This window comes from Anabrus simplex, chromosome 5, assembly GCF_040414725.1.
Source record: "Anabrus simplex isolate iqAnaSimp1 chromosome 5, ASM4041472v1, whole genome shotgun sequence".
Lineage (NCBI taxonomy): Eukaryota > Metazoa > Arthropoda > Insecta > Orthoptera > Tettigoniidae > Anabrus > Anabrus simplex.
In genome coordinates, this window is record NC_090269.1 from 428830549 (window position 1) to 428855455 (window position 24907).

Sequence of the window (24907 nt, forward strand, 5' to 3'; positions counted from 1 at the left end):
CCTGCTCGACCAATAATATAACCTCACTGGGGAGCAAGCGATAGAACGTTTTCACACAGTACCGATAGTAAAGGTACATTACTTTAACACACCTGATTTCTTGAAGTTAACTTTGTCATAACCAACAACACAAACTGTCACATAATTTTCAAAAATAATATAAATATCACAAAATCCACATGGATTTTCACATTGCACTTCAAAATGCCTTCTTTCACAGATGATTAGACAATTTGTAGTCTGTCCACCAAATCAAGTACACCATACTTTCTGCCAAGTGTTAGAAATACCAAAACTTCTCACTTGTTGCTAACACTTTTGGACTACTTTCCCACAACAGTCACAGCACAGCTAGGCCACAGGTTCTTGCTGATGATGCGGCTGCCGACACGGCCGTTTGCCGCCAGCCTCCATTCAATGTCAGTCCAACCCGACACCTAAGTGAGATGCAGTTCAGTGGTCTCTTGCACCAAATAAGCCGGGGTGAGACACCGTTTAGTCCGCCTGCCACCAATAGGATGTTCCCCGCAGGATAGTGGTGCCGGATGGTGACGCCCAAGGCACACAGTGTGCCTCCCAATTTGGCACTTCAGGTTGCTGTCCGAAGAAGCTGGTCACTGCAGCCACTGTAACACACACAAACCGCAGCAGACAGGGGAATACTTTGAGGTAAAAGTAAGCTGCTGGGCTCAAGATCTCGCGTAGAGTCACCTGATGGGTGACTTAATAAGTATGCAGTAGGGACTCTCCCTCGCACACCAGGGATTAGGGCACTAGCCCCGGGGTAAGCACTGCTATCTACAATTCACGTGACAAGATTATGGTGGGGGTGAAAAGAAACTACAGGAGGGTGCCTAAACCTGACAGTAAGGGGAAGAAAATTCCAAGTAGTGACCCTAAACTAAAACTTACCTAACTTATAATACTAAATCTATTACACTAGAGGATACCTAAAGTATTCACTTACACAATTACTTACAACAAACTTACAATCAAACTTATTATGATCTTATAACTAAAACCTTATAAATAACCTCACAATAAAATTATTTTATAACTAAATTCTTACAAATAACTAACAACTAAATCTACAAGGTCACCAACAATGGTATTTACCCTTCCCTACCAGACTTAAGGTACCTTGATCTGGGAGAGATGTACTCTGCTGATCCTTTTCCTTTCGGGATCGCTCACCAATAATGTCACCGGGGTAAGGAACTTTAAGATGGTGCAGGGACCTCGAAACCTGGGGGCCAACTTACTGATAACATGGTCCGCAGCACTACTGACGGGATGTGTTCTAATAAACACCTGGTCACCCACAGAGAGATTGTGCGGTCTTCGCCCGTGGTTGTAATTACGCTGGACCTTAGCGTAATAAACCTTCAAGTTTTTTTGTGCACGGTGCCAATTAGCTCAGATCTTTTCTGGGCTGACATCGTCGGGCAGAAGATCATTAATTGACCATAGGTTAGATAGAGGAGAATTTGGAGTAAAAGCCAACATTAACGAAGCAGGGGTTTGCTTGTGGCTTTCATGGACAGCAGTGTTAAATGCAAATGACTACCAATTCAACGAGGAATCCCACTTGGAGTGGTCTGAGGAGTGATAAGCGATGAGGGCAGATCGCAGGTTACGATTCACTCTCTCAGCATAATTTGGCTTCGGGTAATACGGGGTAGTGGTTACATGAGCAATGGATAGATCAAAACAGAAATTCCGGAACTGGGCAGAAGTAAAGGCTCTTGCGTTATCACTTACCAAGAATTGACAGGGTCCAAACGAGGCGAGTATCTGTTTCAAGCATGAGATGGTGGTGTTGGCGTTAGCCATCCGAGTGGGGAACAGCCACGTAAAACGCGAAAAGGCGTCAACATACACAAGTATGAAACGATGACCATTCCGAGATCTCGGGAAAGGACCAATATAGTCTATGAACAGTTTTTCCGTGGGGCGGGAAGCTTGCTCAGAAGACAAGAGACCTAGACGAGTATTCGGAGCAGGTTTACTGATGTTGCAAATCTTACAGGACTTGACAAGGGTACGGATCTCACTATCCATGGATTTCCAAATAAAGTGGTTACGGATTTTTTCTCTTGTTTTGAAAACGCCCAGATGACCGCCCACTGGGGATTCATGAAAGTATTTGAAGAGAGCCGGGACCAGGTTAGTTGGGACTACAATTTTGGGGTCTCTGCGACCACGAGCAGGACAACACAAGACACCATTCTTAAGAATATAGGGCTTAACATGCTCACCGGATTTAATCCTGTCGACAATGGCTTTTAACTCAGGATCATCCTCTTGATGTTTGGCAATATCCTTGAAAAGGAAGGGAGAGTCAGTGAGAACTACATTGACAAAAGCTGATACTTGTTCGGGAGACGAGTCTACTGGCTCGGATTGATGGTCAGAGCTGTCTGGATGGAACATTCTACTGAGGCCATCAGCCACAACCTTTTCCGTGCCACGAATGTGGCGGGCTTCAAATTGGAAGGCTGAGATGCGCACTGCCCATCGTGCTAGACGACCGGTCTTTCGCGGCTTGGCCAGTACCCAACTCAACGCCTGATTGTCAGTTTCCAGATCGAAAGGGAGATGTTCCAGGTACATTCTGAAGCGTTCTAAGGAGAAGACAACAGCCAGGGCTTCCAACTCATAAATGGAATAATTGCGCTCAGCAGGATTCAGGGCACGGGAAGCATAAGAAATAGGACGACGCCCTTCTTGAAATTCCTGTAGAAGAACTCCGGATATGCCTGAGGAAGAGGCGTCAGTCTGAAGGATGAAGCGTTTAGAAAAGTCTGGCATAGCCAGTACAGGGGTGTTACATAAGGCAGATTTCAAGTCCATGAAGGCTTCACGTTGGGCATCACCCCACACAAATTTGGCATCCTTTCTTCTCAAATCGTTCAATGGAGCTGCACGTTCAGCAAAATTAGGAATGAATTTGCGAAAGAAATTCACCATGCCAATGAATCTAGCTACAGCCTTGACGTCCTTTGGAGGGGGAAAATTCTGGATGGCGGCAGTACGAGACTGATCGATTGAGACACCCCTCCCCGACACAATATGTCCTAAGAAGGACATCTGGGGTTGTGCGAAGGAAACCTTGGATGCCTTGAGGGTTAGACCGGCTTTACGCAGTCTTTCAAGCACTTCCTTGACATGGAGTAGGTGTTCCTCGAAGGTTTCGCAAAAAATTATGAGATCGTCAAGGTAATTATAAAGAAACTTGAACTTAATGTCCGATAAGACATAATCTAGTAACTGTGTAAGGACGGCCGCTCCAGTTGCCAGGCCAAACGGGACACATTCGAATTCATATAGGTTCCAATCGGTTGCAAATGCAGTGAGATGCTTGGATTCTTTGGCAAGGGGTATCTGGTAATAAGCCTGATTTAAATCGAAAGTGGTGAAAATTTTTGCATTAGCGAACCAAGAAAAACAAGAGTGTAAATCAGGAAGTGGGACAGATTGGAGGACTACCTTACGGTTCAACATCCGATAGTCCACTACAAGCCGATAACCACCTTGTGGTTTGGGAACCAGAAACATTGGAGAAGAATAGGCTGATTAGAGTCCGTGATTTCACCTGGAAAATGCCAGTGCTAGTGGCAAAAGATTTGTCCTGCCAATTCATATTGGGTGCAAATTTTATTGCAAAAACAGGCATGATTGTAGACCTCCAGTTCAACAGATTCCATTTTAAATTTTGTGCAAGAACATTTGAGCTGTGTGATCGCTCCCCTATTCTGCCTTGCCACGTTAGCGCTGTTCCTGAAGATTCCGATGAACCCAAGGCTTTTGATTTTAATCACTTACCCGAAGAGCAGGCCAATCAACTTAGGAAACTCTGCGATAAGTTCCCTGATGTCTTCACCGACAGGTTAGGCGTCACCAATGTATTAGAATACAAAATTGAGGTTACAGATAACACACCCTGTACAAAAGTTATGTAACTTTCTGGATCTTTCCAGGAACTATAGACAGAATTCTACTATTTACAAATACCTATGTTACAACATTATACAGTACAGGTTAGTTCAATAAAAATAAAACATCATATCGTATTTTACAAAGTCTTAAAAAAAAAATACATTCCACTCGCATTACATAGTTCACTTGTAACAGTTGTGACAGCAGTAGTGCCAGACCTTTAGCTTAGATCCTTTCCAACAGAACAAATATGACCTAGGTCACTATACCTCAAGTGGTAAGAGCATCTGAAGCAAAATCCGAAGGATGCACGTTCGGATCCCACTTGTGTCCGGTTGGCCATTTTTGTTTTGTACTTAACATTTCTTCTGAATGTACTACTACAGTATATGTGCTGAACACAACATAATACATTGAACGTTTATGTTGAGTACTTTCCTCTGACGTACTAAAGTCAGACATGAAGAAATACCACATCAACATCACTAACTGGGAAACATAAGCAGTTAACCGCCTGGTATCCACTAAGGTCCTAAGAACTTCGAACAACAACCGGAGATTTGAAACTGAGAAAAGAATTGCTTGGAAAGAACGGGCATTCCTCAGGATGAAAAACCCTCAACAACTGGATCTCCACACTGGCAATGTTTGCCACCACTGTGAAAGAATTTGTGACTCGAGGATTGGCCTCCACAGTCACCTAAGAACTCGCAAACTCACCAGTAACATCTGAGGAAGACAATCATACTCGTCAGTGAGTGATAGCCTATCATCATCATTTCGAGTACAATGCGGTTGTGAAAATTCAATATTCAATAAATCATATATTTTTAATCAACCGAACAGTATCCTTCAGCCCTTCATAGAGATACTAACATATTATATCACCTCTACCAGCATTTTCTATTAGAAATGACAAGTAACTAACCTTAACATCTGTGCCATCCGTAGGCATGAAGTCTTCATAAATGAAGGAGCCCGTTTTGCGAACTCGGGACTCTGGAGAGTATACACTGCTGCGGCTTCCAATCTAGGAAGAAAAAAAAAAGGAAAAAACACAAATTAGCATCCACACTACTTTTTGGTATGCAAGAAAACCTGTGAGGTCTTATGGGTAGGGGTGTGATTTTTTCCGTTGGTACTAACAATATGCACAAATTGTGTTAAAAACTTGAATTTATTCATTCAAAATATGAACCCAGTAAAGTCACAAAATTATACAGAACGTATCTGCAAGTTGTCGCAAAATTGATCACATTCCATACAATCATCACACAATCACAAAATCTGGAAGAAAAAATATAGTTAGCTCTGAATTTGAGTGAAAAATGTTTTCTTTAAAATAAATTATGAATATTGTAAGCCTACTCTTAAAAATATACACAAAAGCTTCTATCTATTTGAGTCTCTCATAGTTAACAATGTGTTCCATTCGCCAACAATGGGAGCGTAACTTCAGAACCAACATCCAACGAGCAGTGTTGATAAATTTGACTATAATAGGTATTTACTCTCACATAGACTTGTATAATCTCATAAAAAACTATTTAAATAGGCAATGCAGAATTTTCCAGCATCCTATTTTAAATAGATTTTGCTAGGCTGAGTGGCTCAGACAGTTGAGGCACTGCCTTCTGATCCCAATTTGGCAGGTTTCATCCTGGCTCAGTCTGGTGGTAATTGAAGGTATTCAAATACATCAGCCTCATGTCAGTAGATTTACTGACACGTAAAAGACTTCCTGTGGGACTAAATTCCAGCACCTCAGCGTCTCCGAAAACTGTAAAAGTGGTTAGTTGGATGTAAAGCAAATAACATCATCATTGTCATCATCATCCTTCCAAGTATTACGCCATGTGGCCCGTTACGGTCTTGCATTTTCTGTCCATCGCTTCATTGGACGTCCTATAGATCTGTGCCCTCTTGGTTGGTAGCGTAAGATCTCCTTTGGTAGTCTTCCAGAACCCATCCTTTGAACATGATGTTTCCAGTTTTCTTGGTCCCATAAGCACATCTTCATTTCTTTTATGATCCCATTTTGTATAGCCTGCTGTTCTGAGCATGAACGTCATTTTTATATCAATATCGGACATTATAAATTTTCCAGCTAAGGTGTGTACCCATCCCTGCATGAAAAAGTGACAAGGGCCCGTTTGAAATGGTTTGGCCATGTCAAACGATTGGACGATGGAAGGACAGCAAAACAATGGCTACACACAGTCGTGGCCGGAAGGAAGACCTAGGAAGAGATGGCTGGACCAAGTGAAAGAGGACATAGGAACAAGAGGAGTCAGCTGGGATGTCATCTTGAGAGAAGAGTGGTACATGGACAGACAGAAGTGGAGAGTGCTCGTAAACCACACCCGGGCAACTGGAGTGGAAAACTGATGATGATGATATTGAAATTTTCCAGCTAACTCATTCCTGGTTGCCAGCATTTTTGTCAATATCCTCTTTTGGACAAGATATGTGGACGATACTTTAGTAATTATGGACAAAAAAACAACAGATGCTGCTTCCACTCTTCTCGGTCTTAACAACATTGATCCTCACATCAAGTTTACGCTTGAATTTGAAAATGATAAAACAATAAATTTTTTAGATTTGACCATTTACAGACACCCAACCTCTTTAACCTACCGTATAAGCTTCAGAAAACCCACCCAAACAGCTTCTACTATCCACCATGACTCCTTACCTCCTTAGGTTCATAAACGTGCAACTTACAATAGCCTGCTTTATCGAGCCTTTAAGGTACCTATGCCTAAGAAAGACCTAAAAAATGAACTGAACATTATTTGCACAATCACTAAATTCAACGGTTACAGTAATTTTTTCATAGAAAAAATTATTGACAAATACAAGCATCATCCTATGACCACACTAAAGAAAGAAAAACCCAATGCCTCCTCATTTTCTACTTTTACCTTTAATGAAGTAGTTCATAAAGTCACCAATGACTTCAAGAAACACAACATAAAAATAGCTTTTAAAACCAACCATAAGAATGCTGAAACTCTACACAAGTCCACATCAGTGAACAAACCTAATAGTTTCTCAAAATCAGGAGTTCATAGATTCAAATGTAATAGTTGCAATTCTTCATATGTGGGGCAGACTGGGCTAAGTTTCAACATGTAAATACTTAAAAATACAACAAATTCTCAGCTGTTTGACAACATATGTATGATTACAAACACATTTTCACTAACATAGAACAGGAAATGGAAATCCTTGAGATAATAAACAAAGGACCTCTCCTCAACATAACGGAAAACTGTTTCATACATTTGGATCAGTACTTCAACTCAAACTATAACCTCAATGATATTTAGAGAACCCAAATAGTTTATTTGACCTTCTCATTAACATTTAAAAAAAGTTAAGTCAATAAATCAAAGCTCGATCTTTCATTCCATTCATAGTACCTTTCCGAAGCAATTACCCCTATTCCCTCACCCCTCTTACCCTGCCTTCCTTCCTATCCTTAATCACACTTCTCTCCACATCAGTCCCTCATGGCCTGTTAAGCTCTTCATTTCACTGCACAAGGTGACTCATATACTACTTATGCCTTTTGTTCGGCCCCTTGTCTTTAGAAGTCCTTGAACTAAGTTTGCTTTCATTATTTATCAGGTCAACTGGTACTGCACTGAAATGTGAACTCTTACCACCTATAACTTAGAACCAGTTTGACCTTCATATGAAACCTTTGCCACTGCAAGAAGCACTTCAACACCAGCTTCAATGGCATCACTGAGTTTTAGCAATTTCATGCTACATAATATGTTATTTATCATAACGTTGATTGAATTCAATTCTCTTCAGCATCAAGGATAATTACTTAAAAACATTTTAATGGCTTTCAAGTGCCCCATTCTAATATATTATAAGCACAGCCAAGTTTTTACATTACTCTGACCATTCCTCACAGACCTTTTTAATTTAATTTACTTTAATTGATCAGTTTAATTCACACATGTTTTATGTTATGTGCTTGTACATTGTTTTTGGACTTTTTAATGCCTTGTATAATTTGTGCCAATGGCTGATGATGATCCAGATCTGGAGTCGAAACTAGTACCATGTATAGACAACTTGTAATGTAACTCACATTACAGAACATTTTATATTGAAAAGGTGGAACCAATCGAATATAATTAATTTGTAATGTAATCTCAGTTCAATACGGACCAATCATTAAGAAATTTATATCCCATAATAATAATAACATTTTCTAGTTGCTCGTTGTCCAGTTGGATGTTAACCTGTAGGACTTGCCTGCTGACTGGCATCACTACTGTTTTTATGTCGCTGATTTTTAGGCCAAACTGTTAACCTCATATAGCGTTAGGCCTAGTAAGCCAACAAGGAGAGTAACTGCATCCGCTTTCAAAAATAAGAAGAACCTCAGAAATCCCTTCCATTTGTTTTTGAAAGAGTAAGTCCTTACGTGATATTTATTATTTGCTCACTTATTATGGAAATGCAAAGTTAAACGCATGTTAACATTTTGGCAGTCTAATCACCCATCTATGGTTTGTAAACTGGTTTACGCATAACAGCATGTTTATTATCCTGAACTTCCCAAATCCAGTCATTACTAACATTCATACCTGTTGCTAATGCGGGTGTCTCATATTATCTCCCCTTGCAGGTGCGGGTGATACAATAATAACCACGGTATCCCCTGCCTGTCATAACAGGTGACCACGGGGTCCTTAGTCGAGTCCTGACATGGCTTCCACTTCCTTTCGAGGCTCCTCACCTTCATCTTTCCCATTCAACCTCCCTTGGTCAACTCTTGTTCTTTTCCAACCTCAACAGTATTAGGTGATAAAATCCAGGGGGTCTTTTATTTTCACACCCTTTGTAGCCCTTGTCTTTATGTTGCTGATACCTTGATACCTTGTTGCTGATACCTTCATATTTTGAAATGTGGCGACCCCATCGCCCAGTGGGCAATCACTGCAGTCAGCCTCTCTAGTATTGGCGGATAAACCATAGATCTAGCCGACATGAGGAAATGCTGGTCAGGCACTGACCATCTCGTGCAAAACCAAACACTTGCGCAAAGATCCACGACAGGCCCAGCAAGCCAGTGGTTAGCATCTTTTTATTGCTTTCAAACGTAAAAGAGCCTCAGATCAAAGTTATTACCTAATGTGATACAGTCTTTGAGCAGATCAATCAGGTATGACGGCCAACATGGTTCCCATGATAGACGGATTTGCAAGAAGAGAAAAGTACGAACTGGAACCATGAATATATAGACCCTAACTGTTAAGACCGAAGAACTCATAGACATGATGCAAAAGAGAAACATATCTACAGTATATTGGGTCTGAGCGAAATGAAACTGGAGAAAGACAGGTAGCAAGATTCTCAGAGGTGGCTACAAATTATATTGGTGTGGACTGGAAAAGGAGTCCAAAAATGGTGTGGAATTTTTACTGACAAAAGATATGGATGCCGTGTCAGAAGTTTCCTACAAGAACGACAGAATCATAAAATTATCTATACCGAGCTCGATAGCTGCAGTCGCTTAAGTGCGGCCAGTATCCAGTATTCGGGAGATAGTAGGTTCAAACCCCACTGTCAGCAGCCCTGAAAATGGTTTTCCGCAGTTTCCCATTTTCACACCAGGGTTGTACCTTAATTAAGGCCACGGCCTCTTCCTTCCCACTCCTAGCCCTTCCGTGTCCCATCGGCACCATAAGACCTATCTGTGTTGGTGCGACGTAAAGCAAAAAAAAGAAAAAAAGAAAAAAAAAGATATATATATACACACACACACACATATAATTAGAGTCAATAAATTACGTGATTGTATAAGTGTATGCCCCAAAGACTGGATGCAGTGCTGATCAAAAGAAAAATTTCTTCAAGACTTAGATGATGTACCGTATAATCTTGAATACCACCCGCCACCGAATAAGACCCACACCCTAATTTTGAAAAAACAAAATTTAAAAAAAAAGTGAAGCCAAAATTATTTACAATTTTTACTAACACACATCAAATGATTAGAAAATACAAATAAAAGTAAACAAACATTTCCAGAATGATATCCAACAAGTTCATTCATCATCATCATCATCATCATCAGTACCAACTTTGGAACTTTCATCACCATCAACTTCCCACACAATGTCGTCATCACTGCCATCCATAGCATTAGAAATGCTACATTTCCTGAAGCTCTTCCGTATGAGGGCTCCAGGGATACGATTCCATGCCGTCAAAATCCACGAACACAGCAGATGGACTTCCGGGCCCTGAATGCGACCAGTTGGCATCAGTGTGCGATTATCAGCCGCCATCCATTCTGTATACAGCTGTTTCAAGGCTGCTTTAAATGGACGGTTCACGCAGACATCCAGCGGCTGTAGCATAGACGTCATCCCGCCCGGAATAACTGCTAGGTTGGTTTTTCCATCTTTGATATATTTCTTCACAGCGTCTGTTGTGTGGCCGCGGTAACTGTCGAGAACAAGCAAGCTCTTTTGTTGCAATAATGCACCAGGGCAACGTTGCCAGACACACTTTACCCAGTCTTCCACAAGTGAACTGTCCATCCAACCGGAGTTCTGAGATCTGACGATAACATCAGCGGGTAGATTTTTAGGAAGCGTCTTTCGCTTGAGAACAATGTACGGCGGCAATTTGGTTCCATCGGCGAGAATACACAACATTACCATACACCGTTGTTTTTCATTACCACCTGTTCTAACGGTAACACTTTTCGCACCCTTAACATTCACAGTCCTGTCTACTGGCATTTCAAAGTAGACTGGCGTCTGATCTGCACTGCCAATTTGGGAAAACAAATATACATTTTCCCTTCCGCAACCGAATTATGTGACGTTGAAACGACAATAACTTCTCATCGCAGGCAGGAAGATACTGTGAAATTGAGGTACGCCTTCGTACGCTCGACCCATTTCTTTTATAAAAATTACAAACCCATCCTCGTCTTGTCTTAAACCCTTCCAATGAAAGTTCCTTTGTGATCTCTAATGCCTTTAGCTGACACATTTAGATTGACACACCATATCCCAATTCCCGCCTTTCTGTCACATATTTATAAAGTTTTTTTTTCAATTTCTGGAAACTGTACACTCAGTCCACGAAAAGCTCTATGATCACCACTACATGTTAACAGCATATTTTTCTTCTCTCTCCAATCGCGAATACACGACTCATCAATATTGTATTTCCGTATTTCAATAATTTCGGCTTCCCAAACTACTTTCAGTTTCTCACTTGCAGTAAAAGATCGCAAACACTTTGTGGAATTCATGTTGATACTCCGAGAATGTGCGTGAGACTGATGCCAAGCACGGAAGTAGCGTATACCGAGAGCGGAGGAAGCATTGTTGCCAATTAATGCCCAATTTATGCGCGTTCGGAAAGATGAATTTCCCAAAATTTTAAATAAGACCCGCACCCAATTTTGGAAGTAATATTTTCGGAAAAAAAAAAAAAAAAAAAAAAAAAAACAGTGCAGGTGGTATTCGAGATTATTCGGTAATCGATGAATAAAACGTTATCATTATTCGACACCTAAATGCACAAGTTGGAGCAAACAGACAAAGCTGTGAGGGTATCGTTGGGCCACATGGGTTTGGAAACAGAAATGCAGAAGGTGAACAACTGATTGATCTTTGTAGAAGAAATGGCATGATCATCAAGAACACCTTCAAAAAACGGGAGTCAGGAAAATTTTTAAAGATACATTTGTGGGAGACGCTAAAGAACTCAGTGGGTTAACAGAATCGACCAAGAAGAAAAAAGAGACACCTTGGTGGAACGACAAAGTCAAAACAGCCATTAAAGAAGAAACCAAGCAGAAAAGGTGCTAGATAAAGAAAAACTATCCAAGACCAAGTAAGACAAGAAGTTAATAGACTGCAGGAACTTTATAGAACAAAGAAACTCATTGTTAAGATGGTAGGAAGAGAAGAAAAGGAAAAAGCATGGAATGAGTTTGTGGTTAAATTAAAATTAGACAGCAAAGGAAATAGGAAATTATTGTACAGGATAGTCAAGAACAGAAGGTGTGAAGAAGAGGATATAAAGGCAATAGAAGGGGACAATGGAACCTTAGTGTGAGAAGATGAAATCAGGAATGAATTTAACTTTTTTTTTTAAATAATCTCTTAAATGGAGTAGTGAGCACTACATCAGAAAGTGTAGTAGCAATGAGGAAAGTAGAGGCATAAAATCCCCAATTACATGGCTGGAGATAGGAAAGTCCATGAAAAGCATGAAGAAAGGAAAAGCAGTTTGAGTGGATAAATACAGATATGTTGCAAGCAGCAGGAACTCTAGCAATCCAGTGGTTATAAAGACTCCTTAACACAGTATGGCAGGAAAACGCTATCCCAGAAGACTGGAAGAAGGGTACAATCGTACCTCTTTTCAAGAAGGGGAGCAGATGGAAATGCATCAACTACCGTGGAATTACTCTGCTCTCTCATGGTCTAAAACTACTGGAAAAAATCATAATGAGTAGATTAACAGGAATCGTAGAACCTTTATTGGAAGAGGAACAATATGGTTTTAGGCCTGGAAGAACAACCACAGACCTTATCTTGGCTGTCAGGGGAGTTGGGTGTTCGTGACAGTCTTATTGCAAAAGTGAAGATGCTGTATGATAAAATCTGAAGTTGTGTGCAAGTGGGTTGCAGGCTGTCCAAATGGTTTGAAATGAAGAGAAGAGTACAGCAAGGCAGTGCTTTGTCACCCCTCTTATTTATCACTGTGATGGATGCCATAATGAAGACTCTAAAGAAGGAGCAGCAGGACTTACAAGTTTTCATATTTGCAGGCGACGTGGTGATCTGGGGTGAAATCGAAAATGATGTGGAGATAAAACTGCAGAAATGGAGTCAAAAGTTTAAGAGGTATGATTTAAATATCAACAAGGCTAAGATTTGTGGTGATGAAGTTACAGAGGGGAGATGTCAAACCACAAATCAGAATAAATGACACCAAACTAGACAGTGTTCCAACATTTAAGTACTTGGATAAGTAGGCCTGTAATATCAAAAGACAACCTTGCAAAGTATGAGGTGGAGAGTTGAATTAGCAAGGCAACTCAATTTTACCACCAAGTAAGACAACTGCTGTGGGATGAACAAATACCATTAAATCAAAGATGACATTATATAAATCATATTATACACCCATCCTCATGTATAGCTTGGAAACAACCACATTAAAGAGACAAGACAACTCAAAACTCCAAGCTGCGGAAATGGAGTTCCTACGCACCATGATACAAAGACCAGGAAAGACAAGTTCAGGAATGAAAAGTCCGAGAGGAGGTGGGAATAGGAGACTCCCAACTACTGAGGATTCAGAAAGCAAGACTGAAGTGGTTTGGGCATGTAAGAAGGATGAGTGCAAGCAGGACTGCAAGAAGAGAATATGAAAGAGAAGTAAAAGGAAAAGAGACCAGTGGCCAGACCCAGAGGAAAACGGACAGACCTGGTGAAGAAAGATGTCGAGGAGAGAGGACAAGATTGGGAGAAGATTATGAGAGAACAGTGGTTCACGGACAAAGATGAAGCGGACTCGTACACCACACCCGGGCAACTGGAGATGGTCAATGATGATGATGATGATGATGATGATGATGATGATGATGATGATGATGGGCACCTTCCATTTTCTCCCTCTGATTAATGTTACTAGAGGATGGCACCACCACCACCACCACCACCACCACCACACTATATATCAAGACAGCCTCCTTGGTCCTCACATCAGATTCACTTTTGTCACTATCACTTGAAGATGAATTGTTTTCACTTCATGCACTCATCACCCTCAATAACACTGTTCTCCAACCAATCACAAATATCATCCATACCAATGAACTACACTCTAGCTCAAGTGAAGTTAGTGAGGTGCAATTTAGTTTTTGCATTTCAGAAGAGGGTTACTCTTGCAGTATGAAATTACATTCAACTAGCCTCTGCTATCTTTTGGCCACATTTCGGAACCAGCAGAACAAACCTCTCTGGTTCAGTAACTACAAAAGTAGGCATGTAAGAAGACCATGCATTCAGACGGATATGTCCATCAAAGTCTGTTCCTGTCTTTCAATCGTTGGATGGAAACTTCCATCAAAGTAAAAAAAATGTGGTAAATCTCTGTGTGTACATGAATGGGAGTGAGTGTTATCGAGTGAATGAATTACTGAACGTGTGTAAATATGTGAATAATGTAATTATTGTAAATATTAGTTTAGTGAGTTTGTGAAGTATCTTCTGTACATGGGGCTTGCCTTTTCCATTAGACCATCCATAAAGTCTGTATGACTTGTGGTAAATAAAAAATAAAAAAGAATGGCATGCGGTTAAATACAAGCGAATATGGAAAATAGTAGTTTAAAATAAAGTGAAATCTTGTTAGTGTGTTCCTCATTAACACGTTTTTCTGTTTAGCACATCATAAATTAAAAATCCCCATTCTCATCGTATTAAAACTATATAAAAGTACCTCGCTCATCACGTCACGAAATTTTGCTATTACTGCTTAGTATGATCATATTTTTCCCAGGCCTGAAAATGTTATTTGTCATCCCTTGTGAAAGGAACGTGACTTCTCACTCGGGTAAAAAAGAGCCCTCACCACAGTTGGGCGATAACGGGTGAAGGCCTTGAATTCCTGAACTTCACAGGATAAGTTGCACCTTCAGGGAGCAAGCTATTAGCCTCAGGAATGTTCAGTTTTGCTTTCCAGTTGGCAGCGAGATTGCTGAATAACACAGTGGGCATGTTTGTACTTGTATTTCACATTCCGTTCAGAAATTTATTTTGTGTTGAGTGGTACAGTGAAGTTTGTCTCCCAATAGCCTGCATCTGGATTAGGAACATAACTGTGTAAAGGTGACTAGCATGGTGCATATTAGTATCGTGACAGCCTAGTTATGGATTCAAAGTAAGTTGTGAAATTCATTACTAATAAAGACAAAATTAAAATCTATCAGAAAATGGACTAGCACCCGCATATTTAAGCGAGCAGAGGTAGCATGTACGTTGATACTCGCACCTTCAAGTTTCGACTCGATCATTTGAGTTGATCAAGTATAAGTTTTGTCACATTAAAAATGGCTCCCAAAGTTGCAGTTGGATATGGTCAAGTGTAACCTCCAATTCATTGTCTAAAAGTGTGACCAGAAGATAATGTTTAATAACGCACTGGTCCAAAATAAAAGGTTTCTACTATCATTTGTTTTTAAAAGAGTGTGATCTGGAATAATACTTGATATTTTTATGGACCACCATAGAAATGTTTTCATATTTGCAGTCTGGAGTTTTTCAAACCTTTCAGTGAAATGTCGTTATTTTACATTCCCCAGCAGAAAGATTTTCATATTTGTTCTCTTGTGTTTTTCACACCTTTTAATATTCTCGTCGCTTCTTTAGAAAGGGTAGATATAGTTTTCGTTGTACCCGTGGATTCACAATGTATAATGCCGTCATGACAGAAAAAATAGTGTCCAGTGTTTCCATATCCCTGTTGGATAGTTTTTATATGTTATCAATTTAATTTCTGTATTGATAGTTCAACATTTCACAATCGTAGGTTTGGGGTTCTCCAACTAATCAATACTTACGTAGTGTTAATTATACGTATTTATGTTTGAAAGTAACCTAAAATTGTGAACTGGATAGTTCATGTATTCAGTAGTACGTTTTCTCGCTTAACAAGTTCTTTTGTCTTGTCCCCATACAGAAACGTCTTACTGTATTTGCCAATATATACCTGGGTGAAGTATACAACTGTACCTTTCTAAAAAGTCGCTGACTGCCACCACCTGCAGATGTTGGATAGTAGATATAAATGTTGTGATCCTCGGCAGAGACAGGCTTCTCCACAAATGGTTTGTTGAACACCACTCCGTTTACTTCTACATGGTCTTCTGATTCCACCAACTCATGATCTAAACATGCAAGCAGAGGAACATAAATGAGTTTGGCACCAGTAAATGGCTACCAGCATGTGAATGGAACACCAAACTTACGTTTTGGGTCAGGTGAATCTCTATCTAACACAGCATAACGCGGAATTTCAATGCCTTCGCTCTCGAGTATCGAGTACACTCTTCTTCGATCCTGTAGACAAACAATCAAATGTAAAATGAAACTCTGGCTCCAATGCCCCAATTTACTATTTACATTTTATAGAATATAGTCAAATAAAAGACAATTATCAATCAGGATGGAATGTAAATACAGTAAAACCTCGTTAATTCAAAGTCGTTGGGTCGCAAAAATCGGACTTCGAATTACGTGATTTTGAATTAACCGCCAGCACGTACTTCAGAAATGCCAACCCTTGCGGCGTCACAATATGTTCTAAGACCCGTTGCTGCATGCAATTAACCTTGATTCACAGTTTAAAGCCCTCAAATGCCATGGAAAAAAAACTATTTCCAAAATGTATCCAACAAGGTGCATGTACAGTATTCAAATAATGCACATGGATAACTCACCGGCAAATATAACCTCACTCAATGAAATCAAAAGAAAGAAAACATGATTCAAAGACGAGGAGAAATCTATACTGGCTCCCCTGTGCAAGTGCTTTATTCATTGGATTACTGTACTGTACGCATTTTAGATGCCTTGTGCTTCCACGGAAAGTACCCGATGCCCTTAAAACATCGTGGCTTATCAAACTTTCCTATGACGAGGGGAGAAAGTCTCTCACTTCTGTCCACATTACAACAACAGTACAGTGACTATACTTGTACGATTATCCGCCATGGCACTTCTAAGACCCATTAATGCATGCAATCACCTTGATTCTCAGTTTAAACTTTTCAGAGGCCGTGAAAAACACTATTTCAGAAAAGTATCCAACAAGGTGCATTTACATTATTCAAATAATGCACTTGTATAAAACAATGGCAAACATAACCTCACGCAACGAAAGGAAGAAAAACGCGAATCAAAGAGAAGGAAAATTTATGCGGGCTCCCCTGTGCAAATGCTTTATCTCTTGGATTACTGTACTGTTTGCATTTTTAGATGCCTTGTACTGGCAAGGAAAGTGTCCGACGCCCTTAAAACATCATGGCTTTTCGAACTTTCCTATGACAGGGGAAGGAAGTCTCTCACTTCCGTGTGCACTGCATAGCAACACAGTACATTTCCCGGCTGGCAATTCTCTCCTTTAAAACCGTAAGTCTGTCTGGATTCAGCATTTAAAAAAATGAAACAAACAATGCAGTTTCATCGGCATTGACAATGATTTCTGGTGCGTACGAAGTTATAAGCCACGCTTTTTCGCCAACTGTCGGCATCGCCAGTGTTCGCAGACTCTACCTCTCCGCACACTGCCTGCTACGTGATATTGTGGCGTTCCTTAAAATGCCGAATAAAAAATAATTACGATTCCGCTCGAACATAGCAGATATGAAGCACACTGTAGACATGCCGAAGTAGGTGAAAGTGCACAAAGTTACCCCTGCACGTTCCAAAGAAGCGTTCTTTCATGACATGGAGGAATTTCGAATTTAAATTACTCTGTAAAATACTACTTTTTTCAAAATGTAAAGGCAGTTTTGAATTAAAAGTCTGAATTTCGGTAACGGGAGCGACATTGTTCTTTGAATTACGAATTATCCGTATTTCGAATTAAATGATTTAAATAACATGCAAAACCGTAACTCATGTTTCGGGGAACAAGAGCTGCTGCGAATTAGGTGAGATTTTGAATTAACCAATTTAGAATTATCGAGGTTCTACTGTAACTGCATCATACGGGGACAACAAACAGGAAACTAAACATGGACTATGTTCACTCCGTATTTACATATTTAATGTATACAGAGTGGTCGAAAACAACACGAACCGAGTATATGAGTGTTAGAGCATTAGTCATGCTGATAAGCAATTTGAAAAAAAAAAAAAAAAAAGTCAATATCTCGCGCCGTTGTCATTTTATCAGTTTCTGAAATTGGCCAATCAGATCACTTCGTGCGCGACTTCAGATGGGCTTTGCGAGGCGGTGTTGCTAAATCTGCACGTGGCTTATGACCAGCTTGAGAGCGGCAATAGGAGAAATAAACTTCTCCAGGGGAGGTACTTGAACAAGGACCTCGCTGCTGATAGGCTCGACCCATAGCAAGCATGCTGCGGTGGCACTGTGTGTTGGTGTTTGATGCTCATTTGTGGGTATGGCTCTCAAGCCCGACCAAGCCACGTGCAGATTCAGCAATACCGCTCGCGAAGCAATCTCTTTGGCCAACTTCAGAAACTGATAAAACGACAATGGCACGAGATATCGACGTAATTTTTTCAAATTACTTATCAGTACGACAAACGCTCATATACTCGGTTAACATTATTTCCGACCACCCTGTATAAACAAATACTTACAAGGTCAAAAAGTAGTCTGAAACATGATGTGATACTGATATGTCAGAAATATTTACATTATATCTCCCCATTATACATAAAGAGTTCAATATCTTACCAAGTGGCAGACTAATTCGTTCCCTCATCATCTTTGAATTTATTATTTGTCATGCCAACAGATAACATCCACTCTGAAAGAATCACATGGTAAAGAATGAGGACACCCCTTGTGGACAATAAACATTGTGTTGGGAGTGTTAAAATAAACAGCATGAATTGTGCAACAAATATGTGTTCTTTCCCCAATATACTTACAGGGAATACGAGATGAAATAAGCCTTAGAGTTGAAGATGTAAGTCACATCTTCAGCCTGGAGATTAACTGCCAGGAAAAAACAAAAGTTTAAAAAAAGAGAGTATAATAGGAGTAACCAGCTTGAAGAAAGAAGCACCTATGGAGGATTAGAAACCTTGGCTGAACAGTTACCAACAGCATTGAAGAGGATTACAATGGCAAAGACGACAACGTTACAACTTGACGTAAATAAATAAACGAATACTGGATTATTGAATGAAGCTGAGCTTTCAGCCAAATTGCATTGGCCTTAATCAGGGCACGTTAAGTTCTGCTTCCGACAGTGAGCAAAGAAATTCAAAGAAATGTGGAGGTCATGGCCTACCCCACTAATTGGACTCAAGGATCGTCGTGCTGTGATTCACCGCCCTCTGTCGATGGTTTCACGAGTTACAACTTATTTTCACTCACTTCTCACTGAAGATGTGGCTAGTTTAAACACTCCTTTACAGAGCTGAAACATAACCTGCCAACATGTTTAGAAAATAAATACATTCAAAATGTGATGATGGAAATGAATGCTATGAATTTCTCGGACAGAACATAGAACTAGAGTATCCATGTTACAGAAACTTCAAGTTGAGAAAAGTTTGTCCAGCATTTGACCGCAATGAAAACTGTAATTGTCTGGTCACTCCTCCCTCATAAAGGGGGAGAAAATATGGAACTTTATGATCTTTGGCTAGATTCCTGGAAGAAAACCTTGGGGAAGAGTGTCATTACAGTGAAGTGATGTGATCAAGAAAGCCAACAGCAAAGTACAATATGGAGATCTTTCATGAGAAGTGTCTTGGAATCCACAGAAATGAACGAACGATCCAGGCAAATGTATACGAAAAAAAAAAAAAGTATAAAACAATGCCCCTATACTCACCTGTATATCATATTGCATATGAAGATTGTTGATGATGAAGGGTGACCGTAAGACTGAATACTGAATGGCTTTATCCAGAGGAAATCCCTTGGAGTGGAAAGAGATCAGGCAATCACATACAGGCCACTCCTCCACTGGTTGCTAAAGTAAATAAAACAAAACACAAATTGTGGCTTAGGAGAGCTTCATGTAACTAAATACATCAGGTTCATTTGTGGATATGTACACTATTCCTAACATTATGCCATGTACCAAAATTTATTATGTAAAATTAATTAGAAATGTATTATAGATGGATATTCTGCTAATCATAGAAACTTCTTTTGATGCGAACCATTCCTCTGTTACAGAATGCTGCTTTTGATTCATTCGCAAATTTCATGGCATTCTCCCTTCCTACAGGAATACAGTGCGTAATTTAGTGAAGAAGTTCTGCACCACCGGGTCCATTCTTCACAAGGAAACATACAGGGGATGTACTGTTACAAGGGGGCTACAAGACTAAGAATTACACATCTCTATTCCCTTGATGAAATTGCTGCTCTCTTGGAAAGAACTCCAACAAAATCCCTGTCACGTCTTACCATAAAAGCTGATGTCATTATCTTCTCCCACAAAGCAAAAAAAACTATTAAAATCCAGACATGACAAAACCACCACTAACCAACATTTAAGAGAACCTGACAGTTTTGCTAGGGTTTGGTATTGTAACTGGTTGCTTCAGTCAGTTCATGATGGGTATGTTGACCCAGAAATTTTATTTTTTTAGTAATGAGGTATGGCTGCACTTAAATGGCTATGTACGGGCATACCTGCCAACTTTACAAAACCAAAAATTAGGATATCTTGATATGAAAATCACGAAAAACAAGGAGATTTAATTGGTCAAAACTGCTTATTCTACATGTCTTGCACAAACAGGAGTACTATATTATAAACACTTATTGTCAGGCCGATGACCTTTGATGTTAGGCCCCTTAAAACAACAATCATCATCATCAAGCAACACTTATTGTCTCAAAACCCGACTGTTGCTATACGGGGCTACAAGACTAAAAATTACACATCTCTATTCCCTTGATAAGTCTTCCGAAAATAGTATGAACTCGTGCTCCACATGTGCGAATCAGTTATGCACTTAGATGCCATTACTTAGCAAATGCATAGATTAATATATTGCAACATGCGCTCATGCGTTTATGCAAAGCGCAATGCTATTTATCAAGTAATAAATTAAAATTCGCCAGAATTGTCTCCAAATGGCTCCTAAAATCTCTAGAAATGTCACTAGTCGCTATCTTTGAAATTCGATCACTAAATTACTAAAAAAGACTCCAAATCTAGCAACTAGTCTCTAGAATCGACTAGACTGATGTGGACGAACACGAATATAGCACGCGAGAATGAGAGATTGACAATCGATATATGCGTCGTGATATACAGGTTTCAATAAACATTGCATATTCGCATGCATTTCTCATATTAATAAACGTCAATATTTCATTTGAAAGCGGCCAATGAGCGAAGGACTTCCAACCACTGGCATATAAAGCTGAAATGGCGGGATTTGAAAAAAAATGTTTGAAGTTCACCAAAAATAAGCTGAAATCAGGAGAAATAATAGAATATTCAGGAGGCGGGGAAAACTGTTGAAAATTGGTAGTCCCCCACCTAAATCGGGAAAGTTGTCAGGTATGTACAGCTAAATAGTCAAAACAATTGCTACTAGAGTGCAGACGATCCTCACCAGCTGCATGTCCGTCCACTTCACGATGTGAAGATATGAGTTTGGTGTGCAATTAGTGCTCAAAGAACTCATCATCATTATCTAAAGGCTTTGCCTTGTTGCTGCAACCACTGATCCCTTCTCTCTGCGATCCTTTTCATCTCTCCATAACCTTGGCATCCCATCATCTCAACTACCTCTTCAATGATCTTCTTCCGTGGTTTCCCTCTGCATTTCTTTCCCATCACCTTGCCTATATTTCTTTCCATGAAACAATAAATAATGACTGATATAATACAGACCTCATTCTCAGGCCATTCTTTCAAGAGCTGATGGAAGAAGAAAGGAATAACAGTTACCTCATGTAAGATAATGTGACTGCACACACTGCTAATCGGTCTATGGAGATAATACAGGAATCTATCAAAGATCGTGTGGTTAATTATCCTGTTAGATCTCCCAATTTAAATCTCTGTGATTATTATCTGTGTGGGATGCTGAAGGGAAAGGTGCATGTGAACAGCCCTCGCACAGGAGAACTACAAGAAAACATTGCACAAGTTATTTCGAACATCACGCGGGCTGAGATACGCAGAGTGTCTGCAAACTCGTTTACGAGGTGTCAGGCATGTTTGACAGTTGAGGAACAACGTTCTGAACATCAAATGTAATGCCAGGTAAGTTTTAGACTAACAGTTTCGCTAGAAAAAGCTTTCTTTAAATGTGAGCTGCCACAATGTAGTGGAGAGGAAAGGTGTGCGTCATACCAGTTTGCGACCAAGTGTCACTGTGCCAGAAATGACCTGTATTGAGAAAAGAGGAACATTTGAGAGACTGGAACTGGTATCAGACATACGTTACAAGAACAATGCAATGATGACCATCATACTTGAACTGTTTAGTGAAAAATGCTATCTTTCAGTGAAGTGAATGGATCTTTTATTTTCTCTCTTTTCATTCTGGAATATGAAGGATGAAGATGGTAAGCTGGCCCATAACAATAAAGACAATGCAGAAATTCTGGCTAAACATTTCAACAAGCTTTTAAATTGTGAGGAACCTACAGAACTCCTTCATTTGGACACCAACACCCCGATAAAAACATCACCAGAAAACATCAATCCCCCCACAATAAAGGAAGTCTACCAGGCTCTGAATAAATTAAAAAACTACAAAGCACCAGGAGAAGATCAGACCTTTGCGGAAATCTGGAAATATGCAGGAAACTCAGCAAAAGTTGCCCTCCGTCAACAACTTGTCTCTATCTGGATTAAAGAAGAACTACCAGAACACTGGACAACAGCCCTCATTCATCCTCTGCACAAAAAAGGGGACAAAACCGACCCTAATAACTACAGGGGAATCTCTCTCCTAGATATAACATACAAAATATTTTCAATAATCATCCTTAATAGGATAAGTTTACAACTTGAGAAAGAACTAGGAGAATATCAAGGAGGTTTCAGACCCTGGAGGAGCTGTCCTGATCAGATCATGAGTCTTAAGTTGATAATGGACTATAACAGGAAAAGAAACAGAGATATGGTGATAACATTTGTAGATTTCAAGAAAGCTTATGATTGCATCCATAGAGAATCTCTGTTTAAAATTTTAAGACACCTTGGACTACACCCCAAATTAATAAACATGATAAAATTGACTCTCACCAATACCAAGTCAAAAGTGAAGTTTAGGGGTGAAACATCAGAGACATTTGAAATTAAAACTGGACTACGGCAGGGAGATGGGCTCTCACCACTATTATTTAACTGTGCTCTAGAAATGGTAATGAGGGAATGGTTTAGAAAATGTCCCCCCAAAATAAAGATTGGCCGAAAAATCAAAACAAATTGCCTGGGTTTTGCTGACGATTTAGCATTACTAGCAGTGGACATAAAAGAAGCAAAAACCCAGATATCAGAACTTCAAAACATTGCAAATAAAATTGGCCTCAAAATATCATTTGAAAAAACAGAAATTATGCCCCAAAAACCAACACAGCTAAAAGAAGTCACCATAAATGGTAATAAAATCAAAATAGTAACTCAGTTTAAATATCTTGGAGAAGTAATAACACATAACTTAAATGAAAAAATCTCAATCCAAGTAAGAACAAATAGATTAGCTAAAGCAAAAAAATTAACATGGGATATCTACAAAAAGAAATGTCTATCAATAAATACAAAAATAAAACACTACAACACAGTTATAAAACCGGAAGCTACATATGCAGCAGAAACACTCTTTTACCTGAATAAACAATCAAAGACTGACAGACTTCAGAAAATTGAAAGGAGGATTGGAAGAACCTGTATCAACAAAAAATATCAGAAAGATGGACAGTGGCGGTTAATACCTAACAAAGTCGTGTACAAAGAGCTAGAACCCATTACAGATACTATGCGTAAGAGGAGACTGGGATTCTTTGGACATATCATGAGGATGCAGGACTCGAGACTTCTGAAACAACTAGTACAACACAATCTCGTCTCAAAAAATACCACAACAGGATGTAAATGGATCAGAGAAGTAAGAGAGGATCTGAAGGAAATAGGCCTTACAACAGAAGACACCAAAAATAAGATAAAATTGAATACAAAACTCAAGAATACAAACCTCCGCTTTACCCTTACACAAAACAAACCAACAACACGCACATTTTCAACTGAGGAAAGGGCACGAAGATCGGAGCGTCTGAAGAAGTACTGGGAGGACCGCAAAGCCCGAACAATCCCTTCAAAGAGACCTGAACGACGGACTGACTAAAGTGATCCTATGTGGTCATAAAAGAAGAAGAAGAAGAAGAAGAAGAAGAAGAAGAAACAAGAGACAGAATGCCTTCCCCTGAATTGGAGGAATGATATCATAATAAATGTTGATCGCGGATGCTTGGCTGTCTGAGGTAAAACTCTAGGTTACAGAGTTATGATTAGACTTGAAAATGTATTGTACAAAACAAATGGATTCTTAAAGCTTCATCACTAACAAGCTCAAAGGGTGAGCAGAAGCCTAAGAGGCAAGCTATTTAGTAGCAGAGTTTAAAAAGTCACAGTATTGTCATTACTGCCTCATAATGCTTGCTCAGAAGATAATAATATTAAGCAAAGAAGAGATAGCCCATTCTGGTTTAATGCACATTTTAGTTTGCTATGTGTATGTGCGTACATTATACATTATGAAAGGTATATAATACACAGAAAAAACAAGGTGCAGTCAGCTATGGAAAAGTAACAGAAATGCAACAAAAGCACAAAGTTGGTAATATGGGATTTTTAACACAAAATTTATCGTTCAATGTGTGGCAGACCATTGCTGTGTATAGTCAGCTTGGGCCGTGAATATGCCTGTGTAATTCTTGCAATCATCTCATTCTCTATTTCTGCATCATGTGACAGCACACTTCCCACCACCTCCAGTTCTATGTTACCAATCAAGTCTGTTCTTCTCCACATTAACCTTCATACCAGGCTTCTCAGTTTCCTGGTTCCAGAACCTCCTGTTCATTCTGTCCTCAAATCATTGAATCATCTGCAAACAACAAAGCATTCAGTTCCAGTATAGCTCTTCTTTCTTTCACCCCATCCAGCACATTCCCTCGCCTCAATGAACTCTGCTGTTGTGCCGACACAGGT

General features: G+C 39.7%; 1 protein-coding gene across 11 annotated transcripts in view; it reads right to left on the reverse strand.

Annotated features, from left to right (window-relative positions):
- Positions 1 to 24907, reverse strand: part of l(1)G0196 (inositol hexakisphosphate and diphosphoinositol-pentakisphosphate kinase) — a 543939-nt gene that overhangs the window by 314389 nt on the left and 204643 nt on the right. For all 11 annotated transcript variants that reach the window (XM_067147825.2, XM_067147823.2, XM_067147820.2 and 8 more), the window contains 4 exons: positions 19550 to 19690; positions 15980 to 16070; positions 15744 to 15898; positions 4868 to 4969 (listed from right to left, as the gene is read on the reverse strand). In XM_067147825.2, coding sequence (XP_067003926.1) covers positions 4868 to 4969; positions 15744 to 15898; positions 15980 to 16070; positions 19550 to 19690 — 489 coding nt within the window. The remainder of the gene's footprint in view (positions 1 to 4867; positions 4970 to 15743; positions 15899 to 15979; positions 16071 to 19549; positions 19691 to 24907) is intronic.